The following is a 23,271-nucleotide window of genomic DNA, read 5'->3' as shown; positions in this document are numbered from 1 at the left end:
ATGGGTCAGCATCCACATTCTGTGCCCATCTGTGCATAGTTTTTTACTAAATTGACAAACTGACAAACCGATTGCCACAACTTGCCTGCATCCCTTACATGATCATACAAAGTCTGGCCTGAGAACTAAGGATGATAATTGTAGCATTTTTTTCCAGCTCTCTTTTTTAACTGTATAATCATAAACACTGACCGCATCGGATGTAAGCGAGGCCAGCGCTTCCTGACATTCCTCTGGGAAACAGTTGAGTTGGAAATTGTGTGTAATATGTTTAATTCACTTCAAAGACTAGTTTGAGAAATGCCAGTAAAGCTGTTTGAACAAGATCAAATAAGTATACCCCTGAGTATGACACACTATGTGGCCAAAGGTTTTTGGACGACTCCTTAAATGTTAATTTTAGAAGTTTTAACCAAACTCATAGCCCACAGGTGATGCATGCAACAACCTCAAAAATAGTTCAGAAGGGCAAAATGAGAATAAAACGTTAATAAAATATTTAAGTTACATTGGTAACAGGTGAGGGCGGCATGGTGGCTAAGTGGGTAGCACTGTCGCCTCACAGCAAGAAGGTCCTGGGTTAACACCCTGTCTAGGGTGTTACTGTGTGCCTTGCGCCCATTGAAAAGCTGGGGTAGGCTCCAGAACCCCCCCTTCCCTGCGTCCCTGATTGGATAAGCGGTTAAGAAAGAGAGTGAGTGAGAGTGGTAACAGGTGAGGGTATCGTGATTGGGTATAAGAGGAGGATCTACCAAAGGCTCAGTCTTAGCAAGCAAAGATACATTTCTTAGAATCTGATTTTAAAATCATCTTCCGTACATAATATTGTGAAAAGATTCAGGGAAACCAGTGAAATCTTACTCCATGATTGACCTTCGAGCCCGAGATTATGAGGCATTGCATGGACAAAAACCGTCAGGCTAGTGTAATAAATATAGCCACACTGGCTTGGGAGTACTTGGGAAACCGTTGTCAGTTGACACAGTCTACCGCTGTTACACAAAGTAACAGCAATATATTAATATTATGCACAATGCTGATAACGTCTCTGAGCCCAAGATCATCTCAGATGGCTGAAAGACTTTGAAAACCTAGTGAGCTGCCTCGCTGTCTTACTGCCTACACAGGCAGTTGCCTCAGTAGAGAGGATAAGTCAATGACTTATAAGTCAGGCTATTCGAACACACTACTTAGGCAGCGATAACATCGGGTTTTGCTTACTAAGCTAACTGTTAGCATCTTGCCATTCAAACCAATGGGATGGGGTGGCACAGCGCGCTAACATGTCAATATAACATCTCCCTCTGTGTACCGAAAACGGTTAAATTCGCTGACAAGCACGAACTTGCAAATAAAAACACTTGTTCAAGTTCATAAAAGTTCAAAATCAATAATAATTTATTTACGTTTCTCCGCACCATCCGCCATGCTTTTTTTATTGTTCTGTGAGAGAAGAGCTGCCGCACTGAATGCTGGGATTGCCTTGATCACTAAGTATGCATCGGATGCTCACTCGTTCTTGAGTCAAAATAACATTGACATTTTAAGATGCCTTACTAGACAGCTTATTAAGGCATTTCGAACAGCCTCCTTCTCGGGAGCGCGCGTAGAATGACGTAAAATGCGTCTATGTAGAGAGCGCACTAGCTTTTCGAACACACCCAATGAGTCCATGTTTTTGCTTGTTTTTTGAAAGAAATGGACATGGAGTTGTGTCAATGACAAGAGGGAAAATCTTGACAGTTGTCAATAAAAGGTGCAAAAACCAAGATCTGTGATGGTATGGGGGTGCATCAGAAAGACCTGCATATATGTAAATTGACACAGAGACGTATTTTTACAAAGACATATGCTGCCATCAAGGTGGTGACTTCCCTGGTGTTGTTTTAGCAAGACAATGCCAGGCCTCATGAAGTCTCGTATCAAGTTCTCTTTTTAATCAACTGCAATGTAGGTTCATCAAAATTAATAGTAAACACTGACTTGATAAATACTTGTTTGAAAGTGTAAACTCAAAAAACCCAAATGTGGGGTTTTACCCTGAATGTTATGCATATTTATTATTTAAATAGTGTTTGGGACGAGCCATCAGAACCCTTTTGATGATCTACTCCTCCCATTGATCACTTGTAACCCCAAGGTCAGTATGGCTGCAGACCCTTAAATTCACAGGACTTTAGGTGGAGGTGCTTAAATGTCACACATTAAAAGGTCATTTAGTGGTTGTGTTTCATGCCGAGTGTCTCCGCCAGTGTCCTGATCAGCTCGGCCAACTGTTCTGTCTCATTAGACTTCTCCAAGAGCTCGTAGCGTAAACTCGAAATGTCCTGCTTTATCTCCTTCAGCTCGCCTATGAAAAAAAAACACAGTTCATCAACTAAAATATTTAATAAACATTATATTTGACTTCATGATGATGATGATTGGTGTGTGTCTGTACTGATTCTAAACACATCACAACCCACTTTTTAAGTAGCCCAGCATGTCGGTCAGCCAATATTATTAGCAGGTAGTCTGTTCATCAGTATTCCAGCTTTCTTTTGCTATTGTGCCATTGCCTAGCTGTTGGCTGGGAATCCTTTTTATTACTCACACCATGATACAGGAGGTTTAAATACTTAACTTTTGCTGGCTCATTATCTGAAAATGGTTAGCGTGTTCAAACATAGAACAGCAGTAAAGCATGTTAAACAGGATTAATCATACCTACTAAGTGCACTGGTGACATAACAGGCTCTGACTACACAAGTTATGGCTGCACAACAGCCTAGCTAAAAATATGCGGACACCGGACCATGAGGTTTTTGGATATCCCATTTTAAAACCATATACACATGTACATTACTTATACAGAGTGTCAAGTTTTTTTATTTTTAAGTGTTATGAGTAAATAAGTGTTTGTCATTTTAACTTCTGTTATTTTTCTATACTGCTGCTACTACCTCTATTGGAGAGATGCCATACAATTTCATTGTACCTGTGTATAGTGACAATATAGTTTGTATTCTATTCTTGCCCCCCTCCCTGCACATTACAACAGCCTTCACGCGTCTGGAGTGTGTCTGCTGAATTTATGCCCATTCCAGAAATCTGACCACAGATGAGGTTGTGACTCTTATCAGTATTACGAGGTTGATCAAATTAATTAAAGGAATAAACATGAAACGGTTAAACTATTGATGCTGTGAAAGCTGTTACTTTGCAAGTGGTGGTTACCGAAGTAACACAGGTATATTTACATATTTGGCATTTAGCAGACGCTTCCATATTGAACATTACCTTCCTCTAGTTCAAGTAGACAACAATCCAGGAACACAAATCTGCTGAAACCTTGTTAGAACTAAAGGTGTTTTAATGCAGGAAATAAATACGAGCGTTAGTAAGTACATGTCAGCTTAAGTGCTTAGTAAAGAGGTGATGAAGGTTTTTAATCATCTTTTGAAGACAGTGAGAGACTCGGATGTTCGGACAGACAAGGGAAGCTCGTTCCACCACTTGGGTGCGAGTACAGTAAATAGCCTTGATGCTGATGTACGTCTTCCCCGAGTTCTGGGTGGAGGATCAAGTCGAGCAAGACTAGTGGCTCGGAGGTTGCATGGTACAGAGCAGGGTTTTATCAGACCTTGAAGGTAGCTTTGTGCTGGTGCAGGTGTACAGGAAGGTACAGTATATTGAAAAACAAGTAATTATATCTGATAACAATTAACATAAGAACATTTTTGTTCAGCCATTTAAGCTGCATGGTTGGAGAATGTTGCATTTTTATATATATTTATTATTCTCTTTTACTAATTTTACTAATTCTGAGAGCTATAATTTTGGGTAAGGAAGAGTCAATGTGTATTTTATAACTGAATTTATAAATAATATATCATACTGTACCTTCATTTATTTCATCACTCTCTTTGTCCATCTGTGCTTTTAGGATGTATCTTTTAATGAGTCGTTTCATAATTCTCTGTAAGAAAATAGTGCAGAAAAGGTAAAACAGTGTTATTAATACAGTTTTATAATTTCTCACTCTAACAAGTAAAACGTGAGTCCTTTTCACTAAACAAATCTGATTTCAGTTCTTAAATAATACATGCCAGAAATGACATAGTTTAGAATACAATATAGCTTAAACCTGTTTAAGTGTCTGTGACCTGTCACTGCATATTTTTTCTATGTCTGTCCCACAATAAGAAAAGTCTGGACTGTTTGTTTGTTCATTAGGATTTTAACGTCATGTTTTACACTTTGGTTACATTCATGACAGGAACGGTAGCTACTTATTACACAGGATACATCATTTCACAGGGTTATATCGAACACAGTCATGGACAATTTAGTGTCTCCAATTCACCTCACTTGCATGTCTTTGGACTGTAGGAGGAAACCCACACAGACACGGGGAGAACATGCAAACTCCACACAGAAAGGACCCGGACCGCCCCACCTGGGGATCGAACCCAGGACCTACTTGCTGTAAGGCGACAGTGCTGCCCACCAAGCCGCCGTGCCACCCAAAGTCTGGACTGTTTTAAATCATCCGGATCCTTTTCTTCTTGAGCAAAATTGAGGCCAACTTGGCATGCTTTGTAATTTGTTTTTATACATGCAGTAAAACGTTTCAAACCATCTGCACTTTCTGTTACTTTACTTATTAAAAGTTTTTACTTTCATTTGTCACAAACCGCTCATTGCCAGTGACTGTATTAGAAGTTTGATCATTTCTTTTTCCCACTAAGAATTCCTTGTAGTGTAAAAGGAGTGTATTTTATAAACCTGGTTCATTTAAAGATGGATAAAAGCATTTGATGTCGTAAAGATGTTTAGCATTTTACCTGGTAGCGACTTGATTGAGGTGATCCTGTGTAATTTGTTTGTGATGGTTTGCCCAGCTTAAAAAAACAAAAAAAACAATAACATGTCCTGGTTATTTTACCACCACAAATGGGCAAATTTGTGATTGCACTTATAAAATACAGGATCGACTGGCCCATATACATTTTATCAATGCTTGGTTTTAATTTATTGCTGATACACATTTTACTTAATCTGATCTATTATTATTATTATTATCGATTCTGACTCCTGGCGACTATATAGATAGCGTTTCTCCAGAATATATCTTCTGCTCCACTCTTCAGGCCTATTAATGGTTCATTAATTTACTTTATTTGTATCCAACCATCTTGTTGCTGGCCGTCCTCTTCCTCCTCCTTCAACTCCTCCAAGCGTAACTGTCTTTTCTGTTGAATTGGTTCTACTTATAATGTGTCCAAAATAATGGAGCTTAGGTTTGGTTATCTGGGCTTTGGGTTAGAGCTTTAATTTAATATAATATTATATATTGGTGCAGTGGTAGCTCAGTGGTTAAGGTACTGAACTAGAAGTCAGGAGGTTGCTGGTTCAAACACCACCACTGCCAAGTTGCCACTGTTGGGCCTTGCTTGGATTGTATTCAGCCACAGATGTAAGTCACTTTGGACAGAAAGTGTCTGCTAAATGCTCAGCTTACACTTCATATATCAGATTTGATTTAATTGTTCATCTTAGTCATGAGTGCTAATTAACTATACCTGACAGCTTGGCAGAAACTTCTTAAATATCCCAGGTAGCACGTACAGGCCAAGTTACAACATCTTTCCACAATTCACTTGTTTTAATTGACAAAAAATAATTTTAATCATTTACATGTCTAATCTTACTTGCAAGAATTGTTCTACCAGCTTTACTATAGTATTTAGATAGTTTAATGCTTGATGATAAATGACTGACTAATATTTTGTGGATTAAAAGGTTTAAAAAGCCAGACCAGGTTTAATCATACTTCATTGAGCTCTGAGTCCTCCTTCAGACTGTCCATATGTGTGTGCAGAGGTGGTAACAGGATGTGCTTAAGCCTCAGAAACAGATTAAGTACAGATTTTGGGCTTGGAACTAGGTTAAAAGGCACTGGAAGAGTTCCTCCTTCCTCAAAGTAGGAAAACCACAGCTTGGCTCTGGCAAACTTCCACTCCACATCTGCGTCATCCTGTAATGGAGGAGATGGAGGTATGATCTGTTTCTTTTTAAAATGATTCAAGGGAAATATATAAAAACAAGAGTGTTTATTATATTAAATCAGTTACATATTGGTTAAATTCAGTGGATGACTAGTACTTAAAATGGCCATTTAAAATGAACTTCTTTTGTGGGAAGATATAATTGAAACAATGTTGGATTTTGTAAATAAATTATGGGAGCATACACAAAAAATCAACACATAAATAAACAAAAAAAAACTTTAAAAACGTACTGGGTCAAAATACATACATAGAAATCTACACCAATCAGCCATAACATTAAAACCTCCTCCTTGTTTCTACACACATTGTTCTATTGTATCAGCTCTGATTTTACAGTCATTACTGACTGTAGTCCATCTGTTTCTCTGCATGCTTTGTTGCCCCCTTTCACCCTGTTCTTCAATGGTCAGGACCACCACAGGACCACCACAGAGCAGGTATTATTTGGGTGGTGGATCATTCTCAGCACTGCAGTGACACTGACATGGTGCTGGTGTGTTAGTGTGTGTTGTGCTGGTATGAGTGGATTAGACACAGCAGCGCTGCTGGAGTTTTTAAATACCGTGTCCACTCACTGTCCACTCTATTAGACACTCCTACCTAGTTGGTCCACCTTGTAGATGTAAAGTAAGAGACGATTGCTCCTCTATTGCTGTTGTTCGAGTCGGGCATCTTCTAGACCTTCATCAGTGGTCACAGGTCGCTGCCCACTCATACCAGCACAACACACACTAACACACCACCACCATGTCAGTGTCACTGCAGTGCTGAGAATCATCCACCACCTAAATAATAGCTGCTCTGTAGAACAGCATGAAAAGGGGCTAACAAAGCATGCAGAGAAGACAGATGGACTACAGTCAGTAATTGTAGAACTACAAAGTGCTTCTACAGTATATGGTAAGTGGAGCTGATAAAATGGACAGTGAGTGTAGAAACAAGGAGGTGGTTTTAATGTTATGGCTGATCGGTGTATAATAATCCACTCTTCCATGGTGGTTTGTGTGTGTGTGTGTGTGTGTGTTTGCTTAAATCCTAGTTCACCTCAATTTACCTCAATTTCCTGAAAGGAGCTGTTGATCATAGCGATGAGCATGTTGAGGAGGACAATAACCATAGTTACGTTGTAAACCCCATAAAGAACGTAGCCAATGTTTTCAATGAATTTATGTCCATTGTTGATTACGACTGATTTGACCTCAGAGAGTCCAAAAATAGCCCAGAACAAGGTTTTAAAACTTTCTTCCACACTAGAGAGAGAGAGTGAGAGAGACAGGGGAAGAGGAAACATAAAGACAAAGAAAAAAAAACTGTATTAAACAAAGACAGGGCAAACATTTTATTTTATAAAATGTGTCGCAGTTTAAACACATTTTACTTAAATAGTTTATTTTTCTTTATGCATGTTCTCCCTTTTTCCTCCTTTTTATAGCGTCCAATTGCCCGATTGCGTCATGCTTCCTCTCCACCAATGCCGATCCCCGCTCTGATTGAGGAGAACGAAGCTAACCCACGCCCCCTCCGACACGTGGGCAGCAGCCGTATGCATCTTATCATCTACACTTTGACGAGTGCAGTGCAGCTCAGCGTTGTGTATGGAGAGACACACCCTGAGAGCACTCTTTTCTCATCTCTGTGCAGGCGCCATCAATCAGCTAGAAGAGATCGTAGTTGCATTAGTTATGAGAAAGACTCTATCCAGCTTAATCCCACCCCTATCTGAACAACAGGCCAATCGTTGTTCATGCGGCTGCTCATCTCGATACGATGTATTCGAGATCTCAGCTCTGGTTCCAGCGTGTGTTTTTACCACTGCGCCACCTGAGCGGCTACTTAAATAGTTTTTAAGGGGTTGGCCTAGTCCCCTTAGTTCTAGTGAAGGGAAATCTTAATGCTTCAGTATATCAAAACATTTTGTATGCTTCCAGTTTTGTGGGAATGGTTTGAGAAAGGCCATTGTCTGTTGTCTGTTACAGCATGACTGTGCCGTGCACAAAGCAGGGTTGGGTGATTCTGGTGTGGAAGAACTTCATTGGTATGCACAGACACTGACCTCCAACCCATCAAACCTCTTTGGGATGAACTAGATCAGAGATTACGAGCCAGGCTCTCCGGTCCAACATCAGTGTCTGACCTCACTAATGCTCTGTTTTTTTTAGAAAGCCGTCTCAGAAAAGTTGAAGCTGTTATAGCCGTAAAAAATGATGGGTCAAACTCCATATTAATGCCTATAGATGTGATTTAGAACGAGATGTCATCAAAGCTCCAGTAGGTTAAGCCGCTCAAGTGGTGCAGCAGTAAAAACACACGCTGGAACCAGAACAACGGCCACATGAACAACGATTGGCCTGTTGTTCAGATACGGGCGGGACTAAGCCGAATGGGGTCTCTCTACCATGACTGGTGCAATTATGATCTCTGCTGGCTGATCGATGGTGCCTGCACAGAGATGAGAAAAGAGTGTTGATCAGGGTGTGTCTCTCCGTACACAACGCTGAGCTGCACTGCACTCGTCAAAGTGAGGTGATAAAATGCATACACCTGCTGCCCACGTGTCGGAGGGGGCGTGGGTTAGCTTCGTTCTCCTCAATCAGAGCAGGGATCGGCATTGATGGAGAGGAAGCATGACGCAATCTGGCAATTGGACGCGCTAAAAAGGAAGAAAAAAGGAAGAACATGCATAAACAAAATATATACTGTATATCTATATAAAAAGCTCCAGTAGGTTAAATGTGTCTGTGTCCCAATACGTTTGCCGATAGGTCCACCATTGCGCCACTAAAGCTAAGAAAAAAATTTGGAGCAAGTTTTTAGAGCAGCCGATGTATGCTGCCTTTTAAACATACTTTCTAAGGGCATCTGTGCTTGGTAACCATCTGTGTAAACTAAATACTGTGCTCCTACTGATGCGTGTCGGGGGTATGACTGTCTTTATGAGTTTGTTTTGGCCAGTTCATATAAAACCTCTTCAGTCCATTTGCTTCATAATTCAAATTGCCAAACGCCCACTTGCAGCATGTTTTCAAATGTCACTGCCAATGACTTTCTAATGTTTGCATTCTTGGAACCAGCTGAATAATAAATGTCATAAAACATAAAACAAGACCCAAAGATCTGAGGAAAATATTGTTTATAATTCATTTGATATAACTTATTTTTAACATCTGTAAGCAGTGGGCAGCACTAGCAGTGTAAGCATCTGATCGTTTAATCCCAGATAAGAGGGCACTCAAATGGCACTGCGGTAACATGAGCTGGCACATCCAAGGTTTCAATCTCAGTGCTGCTATCAGTCTGAATGTGTCTATACAGGGCAGCTGTAGCCTAGTGGTTAAGGTACTGGTCCAGTAATCAGAAGGTTGCTGGTTAAAGCCCCACCACTGCCAGGTTGCCACTGTTAGGCCCTTGAGCAAGGCCCTTAACCCTCAATTGTTTAGCTTGTAAACTGTCACAATTGTAAGTCGCTTTGGATAAGCGTCTGCTAAATATCAAAAATCTAAATTATGTCTTTGGGAATGGAGGGGGCGGGGGTGTAAGGCAAGCAGCCCAGCCATTGGGAGGTGCACTTATTAGTGTACTCCCAGTGTCTGTCCCAAGCCCAGATAAGAATAAAGAGGGTGTGCAGACCTGAAGGATCTGCTGAAGGATCAGAAGCCAAAAGATGAAAAATCCCAGATAGGAACAACACTGCTGTTTATTTACTGCTGTCCAGTATCTCGCAGTTTACTTACGTAGTGAAGGCGTTGTTTAACTTCGCCCCGAGGTAGTACGAGTACAGGTTAAACATGCCGATCATAAAGGCTACAAACACCATGATGAAGATCACCATGAACTTAAAGATGTCTTTGACAGTCCTGCCCAGTGAGATCTGCAGGGGGCCGAAGCTCTCGTTGGCGGGCAGGATGTAGGCGATCCGCGAGAAGCTTAGCACTACTGCTATGGCATACAGACCCTCCGAGATCAACTGGGGGTCTGATGGCACCCAGTACACTCGAGCTGAAGAGAAGATAAAAGTGCAGTCAGTAGGTCTGTGAAGAGGTGGTGAATTTCTAAGATATATTCATATTTTTGTATTCGCCAACAATTACTTACTTATTAAGTATATTATTTATGTATTTATTTTGATTAGTAACCAGTAAATTAATGTTTTAATCCATTTAAATGCTTTATACAAGTACAGTGAGATTCTGTACATAATTCCTCATCAAGTTATTTAAACTGTATTTAATTTTCATGTACATATTATATTCATAATAATATAACAAAGTACATCACTTGTTTTAAAAGAAAACCCTTTATTGTAAATACAGTCATAACATTAAAACCACCTCCTTGTTTCTACACTCACTGTCCATTTTATCAGCTCCACTTACCATATAGAAGCACTTTGTAGTTCTACAATTACTGACTGTAGTCCATCTTATTCTCTACATGCTTTGTTAGCCCCCTTTCACCCTGTTCTTCAATGGTCAGGACCCCCACAGGACCACCACAGAGCAGGTATTATTTGGGTGGTGGATCATTCTCAGCACTGCAGTGACACTGACATGGTGGTGGTGTGTTAGTGTGTGTTGTGCTGGTATGAGTGGATCAGACACAGCAGCGCAGCGTTCCCCCATATATAATCACGTCTTAACTCTTTTCATCCTGTGGGTCACTAGTAACTGAAACAGAAACTGAAAATGAAACGTACCCAGGCGGTAGTACTCAATCTCGAAAGGCAACGATATGTTGGAGAGGTCAGTGTAGCGCTCGTCGACGTAGTTTTGCGCCGTGTACGCGTGCCAGAACGCCATGAATCTCGCCATGAATGCCGTTACAAATATGGCCAGCATCCCAAAGTCCAACAGATTCCAGGGTTCCAGCAGATATTCCCGAGGACCTTGAGACCAGATCTCTTTGCACTCAGCCCAAATCATTCCTTTAAAACAGAAACACAAGGTACATGGACCTGATGTAAGTGAGAGAACGTTTCTAAGAAATAAGAAGAAAGTAGAGAGTGAAATACTGTCTGAATTGTCTACAGATATTTAAATATACATATGTGAATTTTAAACTAATATAAAGAGATCTAACTCTACTTTTAAAAAACAGAATGATTAGAAATATGTGGCTTACAGGTTATATTACACATTACAGTCCTAGCCTTTTTCTATTTTTTAAATTATATGTAAAATTAGAGGAGTTCTAGCACATCTGATGTAGAAGAGCCGCCGTCTTCACTTATTAGCGAATGCTTTTAAGCGAGGCTCTTCAGGTCACCGGTGTGACATGTTTAATGACTTCAAGTTTTATGGTCACTGTGCTTAACCCTTGTGTGGTGTTCATAGTTTTGTTACTCAGCCAGTGTTTGTGGGTCTGATGGACAATAAAGACAGCATGTTTGTTTAACATTTACTATTTACCTGTGCTGGATCATATTTATAAATAACAGTGCCGTCCGTTTGTTGTGATAAAATATAAAAAAGGAAAAATCACTATCAATATATGGCTGGAAAAACGTGTTTACTTTAATGGTAGAGAGACCCCATCCGGCTTAGTCCCGCCCATATCTGAACAACAGGCCAATCGTTGTTCATGTGGCCGCTCAGCCTTAGCCGGTAGACAGAGCTGAGATTTGATACGATGTATTCGAGATCCCAGCTCTGGTTCCAGTGTGTGTTTTTACAGCTGCGCCACCTGAGCGGCTATTCTCGTAATCATTTTGACTCGAAAATCAAAATTACAGTGGCCCTAATCCGCCGTCATAGTAATTCTCTCTATTCTTGTAGACCTTTTTGAGTATAGTGACACTTCTGTAAAAAAGTACTGCATATAAAAACATCCGTGTTTATTGACTGTTGACCTTTCTGGAAACTAGTGATTGTTCTTTTAAGATAGTGTTACATATAAACTATCAGATTTCAGTTTTTGCATTGTGCATGTCCCGAACAGAAAGATGATGTTTTGATGATGTTTCAGAAAGATTCTGATGACTGCCAATTATTTTTATACATACGTCATTTTTTTAACAAAACAGTTTGCAGACAAGTAAGATCATGCCTGGCGTGAATAACAGGGCTTTGTCTGTGTAAGTAGGCTAGGTGCTGTTAACCCTGCAGTACTGTCATTCCATTACATCATTCTCAGATCAGCTCCGAGCGATAGGATCTGTCGAAAAGTGAGACACGATGGATACCGTGATTAGGCTGGTAAACCATATTTACAGGAGTTTCTGTTCAAAACATGTTTGAAACGTTTGCATGGTGTCACGTCTCATTTAATTCAGCCAAATCCACAACTGCAAGGCGAGATTCTAATCACTGCAGATAAGTATGAAGGTTTTGAAGCTTTCTGTGTAAATTTGGAGCTCTACAAGGATTAAATATTGCCGTGTTGCTCCTCAGTATTTCCTCTTAACCTATATATATATACACCGATATATATAGGTATAACATTATGACCACCTTCCTAACTGACTGGTCAGCGGCTGTGCAGCCCCATACGCAACAAACTGTGCTGCTCTGTGTATTCTGACACCTTTCTATCAGAACCAGCATTAAATTCTTCAGCAGTTTGAGCTACAGTAGCTCGTCTGTTGGCTCGGACCACACGTGCATCAGTGAGCCTTGACCGCACATGACCCTGTGGTCGGTTTACCACTGTTCCCTCCTTGGACCACTTTTGATAGATACTGACCACTGCAGACCGGGAACACCCCACAAGAGCTGCAGTTTTGGAGATGCTCTGACCCAGTCGTCTAGCCATCACAATTTGGCCCTCGTCAAACTCGCTCAGATCCTCACGCTCGCCCATTTTTCCTGCTTCTAACATCAACTCTGATGATAAAATGTTCACTTGCTGTCTAATATATCCCCCCCACTAACAGGTGCCGTGATGAAGAGATAATCAGTCTTATTCACTTCATTGGTCAGTGGTCATAATGTTATGCCTGGTTGGTGTATATGTACATGTGGTGGGCGGCTAGGTGGCTCGGTGCGTAGCACTGTCGCTTCACAGAGTTTGCACGTTTCCCTTGTGTCTGTGTGGGTTTCCTCCGTGAGCTCCAGTTTTATTATGTGGATGGTGATTATTATAAGTAAACATAATAATAACATTATTAAGGCAGTTGACTATGTGAGGCTTATGGCTTATGGACTGGACCTTAGCTTTGAAGTGCTGGTTGATTTTGCCCATTAAAGAAAAGTAATTGATAAATCAGAATCAGGCTTTATTGGCCAAGTATGCTCACACATACAAGGAATTTAACTTTGGTTACACGGATGCTCGCAGTGCACGTCTGTACCTATAAACATTAGCATTATAGGTTAAAAGGTGCAGTGTGTTTGTGCAATATAGAAACTATAGAAAAATATAACTAAGAAATGATGTGAAATACCAACGTATGCAATGTTGTGTGTCATTATATAAATTAAATAGGTATTTTTAGATGTACAAGTGTCCCGAGGATTAACAGTTCTGTAGAGGAGTATGAATCCTCCTCTATAGGATTTAGGTATTTTAATCATCATATACTCATCATATACAAAACAGACTCACCTATGACCCAGGAAATGATCAGCATCTCCATCCAGGTAAAAGGGGTGGTTTTCATGCGGAAAAGCTGTGCAGGATGATCATGGATGGTCATGTTGGGCAGAAGAGTCGTTCCCTCGAACCGATCCGCTGCGTTCATGATCAGCAAACCCAGGAAGATGGTGAAGGAAGCCGCATGGGCCACGAACTTGAGGAAGGGACCGCGTATGATTTTACCTAACTGCATAAAAAGATGCTGTTTAATCGAATCGTTTCTTACTGATTACTAAAATGATCAATATGATCATTCATAACAGTGAAAATGAGTCGTTTCCTGTTTAGTATGCAATTTGCTGTGAAATTCAAAATTTAAGGTTTGTGTTTAGTGGTTTAACGTTCAAGTGCCTCACATTTACTGGTTAATTTGAAGTATGAGGCGTCCTAGCAATCCTACAACAATTCAGTTAGCAATCGATTGGTCAAAATGTCCGAGATGTCGAAGTGTAAAGCAGCTAAAAACACGACTCGGGTAACAACCAATTCTGTAGACACAGAAGGGTGTGTCATACACGGGCGAGATTTTTCTATTTTATTTTTCTACTTTTCACCCCCCTTCCCTCTGGAAGGAGGCTGCGCTGCATCCAGGTTAAAACATCTAGACTGAAAAACAGCTGCTACCCGGATGCAGTCAGACTGCTGAACTGTTCCACTCCCCATATTCTGTCTATGCACCTTATATAAACATACATCCTAACAACATACATATATATTAAACACATTATCAACCATTTATAAACACTACCATACTGAACACAACTGGCACACTGTCACTTTAACCATCTTGAGATTTGTTGCTGCTTAGTTTTGCTGCTACACTTTTTGTAATTATTCACTTTAGATCAACATAAGCTTCTGCAGTTTTTGTGCAATATTTTAAAATGTAAATACTTTGTACTTTTTTGTTTGTTTCTTAGTTTATTCTATTTTATACTTACTGTATCTTAGTCTATTCTAATTTTTTCTTATTCATGTTGCACGCACCGAGGCCCGGGTAACTGAGTCTATCTGAGACGGAGCCTCGGACCATCGCTGAATGTTTTTGATCTACATTTAACCGTTAAGGTAGCTGTGCTGTGTATTGTAGCTTCCATTTATTCTATCATTCAGTTTATGGGTGTAATAACATTTACATTTACATTTTTGCCATTTAGCAGATGCTTTCATCCAAAGCGACTTACAGTATACAGTCTAAACAAATGAAGGTCTTGCTCAAGGGTCCAACAGTGGCAACCTGGCAGTAGTGGAGTTCGAACCAGCGACCTTTTGCTTACTAGTCCAGTATCCTAACCACTAGGCTACAACTGCCCTTTTTAATTTAATTCAATCACTGCCATGAAGTGTGGCTCTTTTCTTCAAAAATCTGTGAAATCTGTGATTTTTGATAAACGAGGTCCGTGGAATTAAGCACATTTTCCTGTAAGTGTAGTAGAGCTCGTGTTATCATTTGCAAAACCCTTTTATTATAGATGCATTCCATTGACCAATAAACAGTAAAAATGGCTTAAATCTTGAATTTTACACAGAAATTGAACGGGGATCAGGCAAGTATAGGCCGACCTTGCTTGATGGTGCTATCCAGTAGAGCAGGGCTAAAACCGGCAGTCCGACGGCCACCCCGAACACCACTAACAGCTTCACCGCTGTCGTCTGCTGTCGAAGCCCAGACAGATTTGCATACCAAATGGAGAGGAGCTGCTGCTGACAGTTTGGATGAGCAACAAACTGCGGGGGTGAGATTGGAACCGTCAGATATTCAGCAGGGAAAGACTTTATACAATACTTCATACTGTACAATGCATGTTTAATTTCACACTGTTAGTCATTGCTGTTTATTACATTTATTAGGATTTTTTTTTGCATTTTTCCCAATTTTTCTCCCAATCTAGTCATATCCAGTTACATGATTGCATTATGCTTCCACTCTACTGATGCTGATCTCCACCCTGGTTGAGAAGAGCCGAGACTGACACACACACCCTCCGACACGTGTGCAGTACCCGACTGCACCTTTTCACCTGCACAAGGCGAGTTTATATGCAAATCAGCTTTGTGTACTGAGAGCCACACCCTGATCAACACATTATTCCTCGACTCTGGGCAGGCGGCATCAATCAGCCAGCAGAGGTCATAATTGCATCAGTTATGAGGAATCCCTGTGTGCAAACTCCGCACAGAAAGGACCCGGACCATTACTCAGATAAACCTTAGTTAAACACACTGGTTTTAACAGATATGTTTCTATGCCTAACATGCATAGCAATGCATAAATGTAATGGGACTACGGAGAAATTAATGCACTTTTCTTACCTTTTTAAGCTCATATTTGATGGCCAGTTTTAGGCGAATGAGATTCGGTCTGCCCGTCGAGTCACAGTCATTTAAATCAGTGTCTCCGTTCAGGATGGCCTCCACCTCTTCTGTGTTGCGACATAAATCCAAAAGTCCAACGACAAAGTCTTTGCATTGCATGGACAGCTTCTGATAATCGTTCTGTAACAAATGTACATAATGTAAATATACTGTAATAGCTTAATAATTACCATGCCACATGTATTATAGTAGATACAGTTATGATTTATTAGGTACACCTGACTTATTACTGCTTTTACTGTTTACATTTACAGTGTTTTATCAGACTCTTATCCAGTTTCTCTTATCCACAGTTTTTACCCCGGATGTTCTTCCTGACACGACCCTCCCTATTTATCCGGGCTTGGGAACGGCACTACAATGCACTGGTTTATGCAACCTAGCAGCCGGGTACCTATAGGACAATTTAGTGTCTCCAGTTAGCCTGGCTGCATGTTTTTGGACTGTGGGAGGAAACCGTAGCACCCAGAGGAAACCCAAGCAGACACGGGAAGAACATGCAAACTTCGCGCAGAAAGGACCCGGACCCCCCACCCATGTCACCCGGGGTTCGAACCCAGGACCTTCTTGCTTTGAGGCAACAGTGCTACCCACTTAGCCACCGTGCCGCCCACCCAGACATAATTTATCAGCATCGTTTAATTATAGTGAAGCCCTGCCTTCCTGTAAGACCTCGTGTCTTCCTGTAAGACACACGAAATAAGAGCCTCACTGTGCATGCTCCGATTCATTTGCGTAGGGTGTGCAAAGTGCGTAAGGTGCGTCCGTACTTTACATACGTATAGTTTACACTATTACTTCCATAAAATTGCCCCAATTTCTGTATCTGCAAAGCAAAGTATTTACAAACTTACAATCTTCCAATGCCTACCAATGTACCGACGTCTGTTAGGATTTTAACAACATGACGGTACCACAACAAAACCCAGCAGAGCAGGAGCGGAGGAGCGATGTGAGCATGTAAGATGTGAGAGGAGCGAGTCTGTACACACATGGTCTTTACTTTCTGATGAAACGGGAGAAACATGCTGAATATAGCGGAGACAAAGTAAAACTAGTATAGATCCCATCACACTAGTATCGATCCGATACCAATACCAACGTTGGTATCGATAATATCGATATTTGGATCGATCCGCCCACCACTAGTAGGCACTGATTAAAATCATGCAGGAGAGGGCAGAACTTTTTAATATCCAGAATTAAATGCTTCGCCACCCATATTTCATAAAATGTTCCACAAATACTTTCTGCTTTGGGAATTATTTTTTTTTTTGATAATTTGTCATATTTAAATGTTTCAGGTCTTCCAATTAAGTTTAATATAAGATCAAATCCCCACCTGCCATGCTCAGTTTGGTTTGGACGGTTGAGTTGTATTTCATTTTTGTTAATAATGGTGCCACATTTAGCAGCATCAACTGCAGTTAAATGTATCCCATGCCTGTGGACCGCTCTCTCACATGACTGTGTTACTGCATTGAGCCTAGTGATTCATAAGAAGACATATCCACCACAACCATGACCAGGATGAAGCAGTGGTGAGGTGTAGTTCTCTCTGTACTACACATCAAAGAATATTTGCACTTTATGAAGCAATACTCACTACGCCTGGGGGAAACACTTTAAAAGTGTTTCTGGGTCTTTGAGTTGTTTGACTTTGTGTGGTTAACAGCTCATGACAGAAGTGCCGGGTATAACCCTGCACCTGCTAAATTGGACAGTAATCACAATTGCAGGTAACTTTTCAAAGGCAAAACAACACAAAAGAAATGAAAGCTTTAATTATTAAATAAACAAAACGCCTGAGAACAGACAGGCAGCTAAAATACTGTCCATGTCATGCAATTGCCCATGGAACATATCTTTGCTTTCATGTTCCCCGCTTTCTCACCCAATTAAATCATATCCAGTCTGGTTCTCTTCTTAAACTGACAATAAAAATAAATAAAACCATTTTTTTACTGAGTAAAAAAGTGACCTCTATGTGATCTTTCTGAGCAGGCTTCTTACAAGACTTTGAAGTATATGCAGTACTGGCCACTGATGGTGGTCAGGAAAGCCTCAACAGATGTTCCAGTTCATTTCAAAGCTGTTCAGTGGTGTTTCTTTAAACCGAGTTTTTCTTCTGTTTTGTGCACAGGGGCGCAGTCATGCTGGAACTGTTAAGGGGGCTTCCTAAACTGTTCTTGCAAAGTTGGAAGCATATTATTAGCTTTATATAGCTGATTCAGATCGATGGATAGCCCTTCATTAGGACTTACTGGCACTGAGGCCGCACGACTGTCAATCCCAGTGCTTTTATTATACACAAATAGGCTCTGTGTTTATTTCCTTCTTTCTTTTTTTTTCTGTTTATCAGCAGTAGGGATCATTTATTAAAATTACACTCAAAGCACCTTTACCTACCTTGAATTCTTTCTCTATGTTGGCCAGCACGGCCAGCTCGTTGCTTAATTCCAGTGCAGTCAACACCGGATCCTCACTGGACAGAGAGAGGTATGCCGGACTGGCCAGCCCTTTGTATGCATTGATACGGGAGCGAGAGTGACTGAAAGAGTCATGCTTCTGGTGGTAAGCACAGTTATTACACTTGCAAAAGTAGTCATGTGGTCGCTCAATACGAGCCCCTTTCCTTAACAGGATGTGAACGATTTCATACTCGTGGCAGTGAGAGGCCAGGATAATGGGCGTGATGTCGTGTGAAAACCGCATGCCGTCATCATCATAGGCGAAGAAGTCGTCGTTCGTTTCGGTCTGCAGGGGGCTGTTGGTTATTTTGAAGGAGTCGGTGAAGGTCTGATGTGCCAGTATGGCCTCTACGATCCGAATGTAGCCTTTGCTGATAGCCAGAAGCAGTGCGTCCCCGATCCTGGCCAGGTTCTCTCTTTTCAGCAGGAGCTCTGTCACCTCCAAGTGCTCGTTTGCCACCGCCAGCTGTAGGGCATTTTGACCCATGTAGTCCACACAGTTGACATTGAGTTCGGGTATTTCGTCCAGCATTTTGCGCACGACGGGGATGTTTCCATACTCGGCCGCCTCGAGGAAACGCTCTTCAGTAATGGACAGGCTGTTACAACGAGCGCTGAACATGTAGATCGGACGACGTGCGGCCAAGCGCCGACTTTTAGCCAACGCCTGCCCCTTGTTGGACAGTTGGTCAGCATTGCTTCCCCTGTAAAAGATAAAAACCAAAAAAAAAAAAATTACAGTCATTTAAACCCTCACAGGACCACCACAGAGCAGGTATTATTTAGGTGGTGGATCATTCTCAGCACTGCAGTGACACTGACATGGTGGTGGTGTGTTAGTGTGTGTTGTGCTGGTATGAGTGGATCAGACACAGCAGCGCTGCTGGAGTTTTTAAATACAGTGTCCACTTACTGTCCACTCTAGTAGACACTCCTACCTAGTTGGTACACCTTGTAGATGATCGCTCATCTATTGCTGCTGTTTGAGTCGGTCCTCTTCTAGACCTTCATCAGTGGTCACAGGACGCTGCCCACGGGGCGCTGCTGGCTGGATATTTTTGGTTGGTGGACTATTCTCAGTCCAGCAGTGACAGTGAGGTGTTTAAAAACTCTATCAGCGCTGCTGTGTCTGATCCACTCATATCAGCACAACACACACTAACACACCACCACCATGTCAGTGTCACTGCAGTGCTGAGAATGATCCACCGCCTAAATAATACCTGCTCTGTGGTGGTCCTGTGGGGGTCCTGACCATTAAAGAACAGCATGAAAGGGGGCTAACAAAGCATGTAGAGAAACAGATGGACTACAAAGTGCTTCTATATGGTAAGTGGAGCTGATAAAATGGACAGTGAGTGTAGAAACAAGGAGGTGGTTTTAATGTTATAGCTGATTGGTGTGTCAGTTTTATATCAGTCTGTTCTTTTCTCTGTACACTTGAGATTACTGCACATTTTTATTTTATTATGAGGTAAAACTTTCTCAGGATTGATTTTCCTGTGGTCAGAGGGCAGCTGGTGGCGAACACGATGAGAGGAACACAAGAGACCCAGCGTGATAGAGATCTGTGAGTCAGTGCACAGATTTTACAGGCTTATGTAGCAGAATGGAAATTCTCCTGCTGAATGAGTCAGGGCCGTGATTATAATTAATCTTCACATTGTGCTCCGGCAGATTAACACTTTCATTAACGTGACCGACATTCAGTGCCCTGAAGAAGTATTTGCCCCCTGCGGATTTCTTTATTTATGGATTTTTGTCAGACTTAATTGTATTAGTCCTTCAAACTAAATTTATTACAAGACAAAGACAACCTGACTAAATCATGTTTTACCACCGCTTCATCCTGGTCAGGGTTGTGGTGGATATATTTTCCTCTGAATCACTAGACTCAATGCAGTATTTTATTTATTTATTAGGATTTTAATGTCATGTTTTACACTTAGGTTACATTCATGACAGGAACGGTAGTTACACAAGATTCATCAGTTCACAAGTGTAATGTCAAACACAGTCATGGACAATTTTGTATCTCTAATTCACCTCACTTGCACGTCTTTGGACTGTGGGGCTCCCAGAGGAAACCCACACAGACACGGGGAGAACATGCAAACTCCACACAGAAAGGACCCGGTCCGCCCCACCTGGGGATTGAACCCAGGACCTTCTTGCTGTGAGGAGACAGTGCTGCCCCCTGACTAACTTACAAAGTACATAATCATCATCATTGTAAAGTTTTACCACCGGTTCATCCTGGTTAGGGTTGTGGTGGATATATTTTCCTCTGAATCACTAGACTCAATGCAGTATTTTATTTATTTATTAGGATTTTAATGTCATGTTTTACACTTAGGTTACATTCATGACAGGAACGGTAGTTACACAAGATTCATCAGTTCACAAGTGTAATGTCAAACACAGTCATGGACAATTTTGTATCTCTAATTCACCTCACTTGCACGTCTTTGGACTGTGGGGCTCCCAGAGGAAACCCACACAGACACGGGGAGAACATGCAAACTCCACACAGAAAGGACCCGGTCCGCCCCACCTGGGGATTGAACCCAGGACCTTCTTGCTGTGAGACGACAGTGCTGCCCCCTGACTAACTTACAAAGTACATAATCATCATCATTGTAAAGTTTTACCACCGGTTCATCCTGGTTAGGGTTGTGGTGGATATGTTTTCCTCTGAATCACTAGACTCAAGTCATTTAAGACTCAAGTCATCCAGTCATTTAGTCACAAACAGTGATGGAAGGTTGGTTATTGTGGAAAATGCAGTAACAAAAAGTACAAGAATAGCTGATCTAATGTAACATCATGAGGTGACAGATAGTACTGTTTCTGGGAGGATGTGGTCATAAAGCTGATTTCATTCCACTTGGTAATACTTGATACGGGATGTGTTCCAACTTGTGTCCAGCACAAACACACCACATAGTCTGATATGTTCTAAATGTTTATTGGCAGCAGTGACTATCTGGCTCTCTTCCTGGTAAATATATGTATATAACATATATAAAAATACAGTGGACCCTTGAATTACGAACGGTTTACCATACGAACATTTCGGGTTACAAACGATCTTTTTTAACTTAACGTATGAACAAATTTTGGATTCCGCACTGAAATTTGCGAAACACCTGACGCCACGAACATGTTGACTCCAGGCGTCTCTCTCTCCTTAGATATATATACAGTGAGCGAACATTCGAACATAGGACGGTGTTTTCCGGTGTTTTCTTTATATTTTGTAAAATTCTATCTTAAAATGTCCTCAAAGAATGTGCAGAGGAAGCGCAGTGGTGAGAAAATGAACAAATCTCATGTTGTTGTATAATTACTCCTGTCAGTAGGTGTCACGGTGTATCAGACAGAGAGGACAGTGAGTGAGAGAGAAGAAGGAATTCGCTGTGTAAAGTATTCTTTATTTCGTGCAATTACACCTACAAAATACAACACTACTGAAATAAAGAAGGAAATAATAGAGAAATATGAGAGTTATTGTTGTTTCTGGTAGATACATTTTATATAAAAAGAAGGAAATGTATTATGGTGTATGGTACAGCACACGTACTGTACTGAAATGTGATGTGTGTTTATGTACAGTACTACTGTGTATTGTTGTTTATTATTGTTTATTACATTAATGTTTATTCTATAATTTAAGATTTAGGGAAAATATACTTTTATTTATAACAAGGAGATCTGGCACGGATTAATTCTATTTACATTATTTCTTATGGGAAAAATAAGTTAAACTAACAAACATTTTGACTTAACCTTCGGAACCGATTAAATTCGTAAGTCAAGGGTCTACTGTATGAAAATTAAATACTAACCTAAAAAAAACCAAAAGAAAAAGTAACACGTTATTACGTTTACATTACGTTTACATTTTCAGCATTTAGCAGACACTTTTATTCAAAGCGACTTACAGTACTGTGACAGTGATTTGTCTAAGCAATTGAGGGTTAAGGGCCTTGCTCAGGGGCCCAACAATGGCAACCTAGCAGTGATGCGGCTCGAACCAGCGACCTTTCGATTACTAGTCCAGTACCTTAACCACAAGGCTACAACTGCCCTCTCTTAATTACAGTATTAAAACCTTATTAAAGGTTTGGCTCTTGGTTACCATAACCTAGTTAACTTGTGCTAGCATTAGAAAATGTATGGTGTAGCTTTGTTTTCTCTGTTACACTAAATGAATTATTTAGTAAAAAATGTATTTAAAGAGTAGTTTTATAGTCACTTTTTTATTACCTGAGCAATTCTATAAAGTTCTTAGTTTAGCTGACAACCATGAATCATTCACAAACCAAAAAACCAGCATTAAGATCATCACAACCCCTAAAAGTGTTTGTTTATTTTGCTTTCTAACTACAAATATACAAAAGTCAAAATTAGCAGTATTTCCAACATTCTGGCCAAGTTGTGTTTGCTAAAAATACAAGAAAAATGGCTGTAATACAAGAAAATATGCCAAATAACTTATTACAACTTACAGCTTTTGAAATATAAAGATGTGCATACAGTTTGTAATTGTAAATCTTAATTATTGTAAAAATAACTCCTGTACCAGTATATATTTATTTTAACAGAATCAGTCATAATTCTAAGAGGCTCAATTGTATAATAGAGTAAATAACTCACCTCTGGTAAGCAGATCCGTGCTGATGTAAATTTCTCTCCTCACATGCCTCTCTGTCCTGAGCGCTGTCGTTTACTGTATTAACGGTGTGTTTTGTGGATGAAGTAAGTTGAGGAAAGAGCTCAGAACACAAAGATCTCCTCAT

The 23,271-nt window shown here is 40.7% G+C and overlaps 1 protein-coding gene across 1 annotated transcript; it reads right to left on the bottom strand.

The window, feature by feature from the left end:
* Nucleotides 1-1,374: 1,374 nt before the first annotated feature.
* trpc6b (transient receptor potential cation channel, subfamily C, member 6b) lies at nucleotides 1,375-23,271 on the bottom strand. The gene is made up of 12 exons (XM_063004360.1): nucleotides 23,129-23,271; nucleotides 18,408-19,173; nucleotides 15,936-16,118; nucleotides 15,186-15,350; nucleotides 13,593-13,809; nucleotides 10,747-10,974; nucleotides 9,785-10,049; nucleotides 7,108-7,303; nucleotides 5,816-6,019; nucleotides 4,827-4,883; nucleotides 3,883-3,958; nucleotides 1,375-2,350 (listed from the first exon to the last, which is right to left on the bottom strand). The coding sequence occupies exons 1-12, from the start codon at nucleotides 23,269-23,271 to the stop codon at nucleotides 2,217-2,219; spliced, it is 2,634 nt and encodes an 877-aa protein (XP_062860430.1). The 3' UTR covers nucleotides 1,375-2,216.

The sequence above is a fragment of the Trichomycterus rosablanca genome, chromosome 11 (assembly GCF_030014385.1).
Source record: "Trichomycterus rosablanca isolate fTriRos1 chromosome 11, fTriRos1.hap1, whole genome shotgun sequence".
In the NCBI taxonomy this organism is placed as follows: domain Eukaryota; kingdom Metazoa; phylum Chordata; class Actinopteri; order Siluriformes; family Trichomycteridae; genus Trichomycterus; species Trichomycterus rosablanca.
The sequence above is the reverse complement of the archived record's forward strand: the minus strand, read 5'-3'. Positions and strand labels throughout refer to the sequence as shown.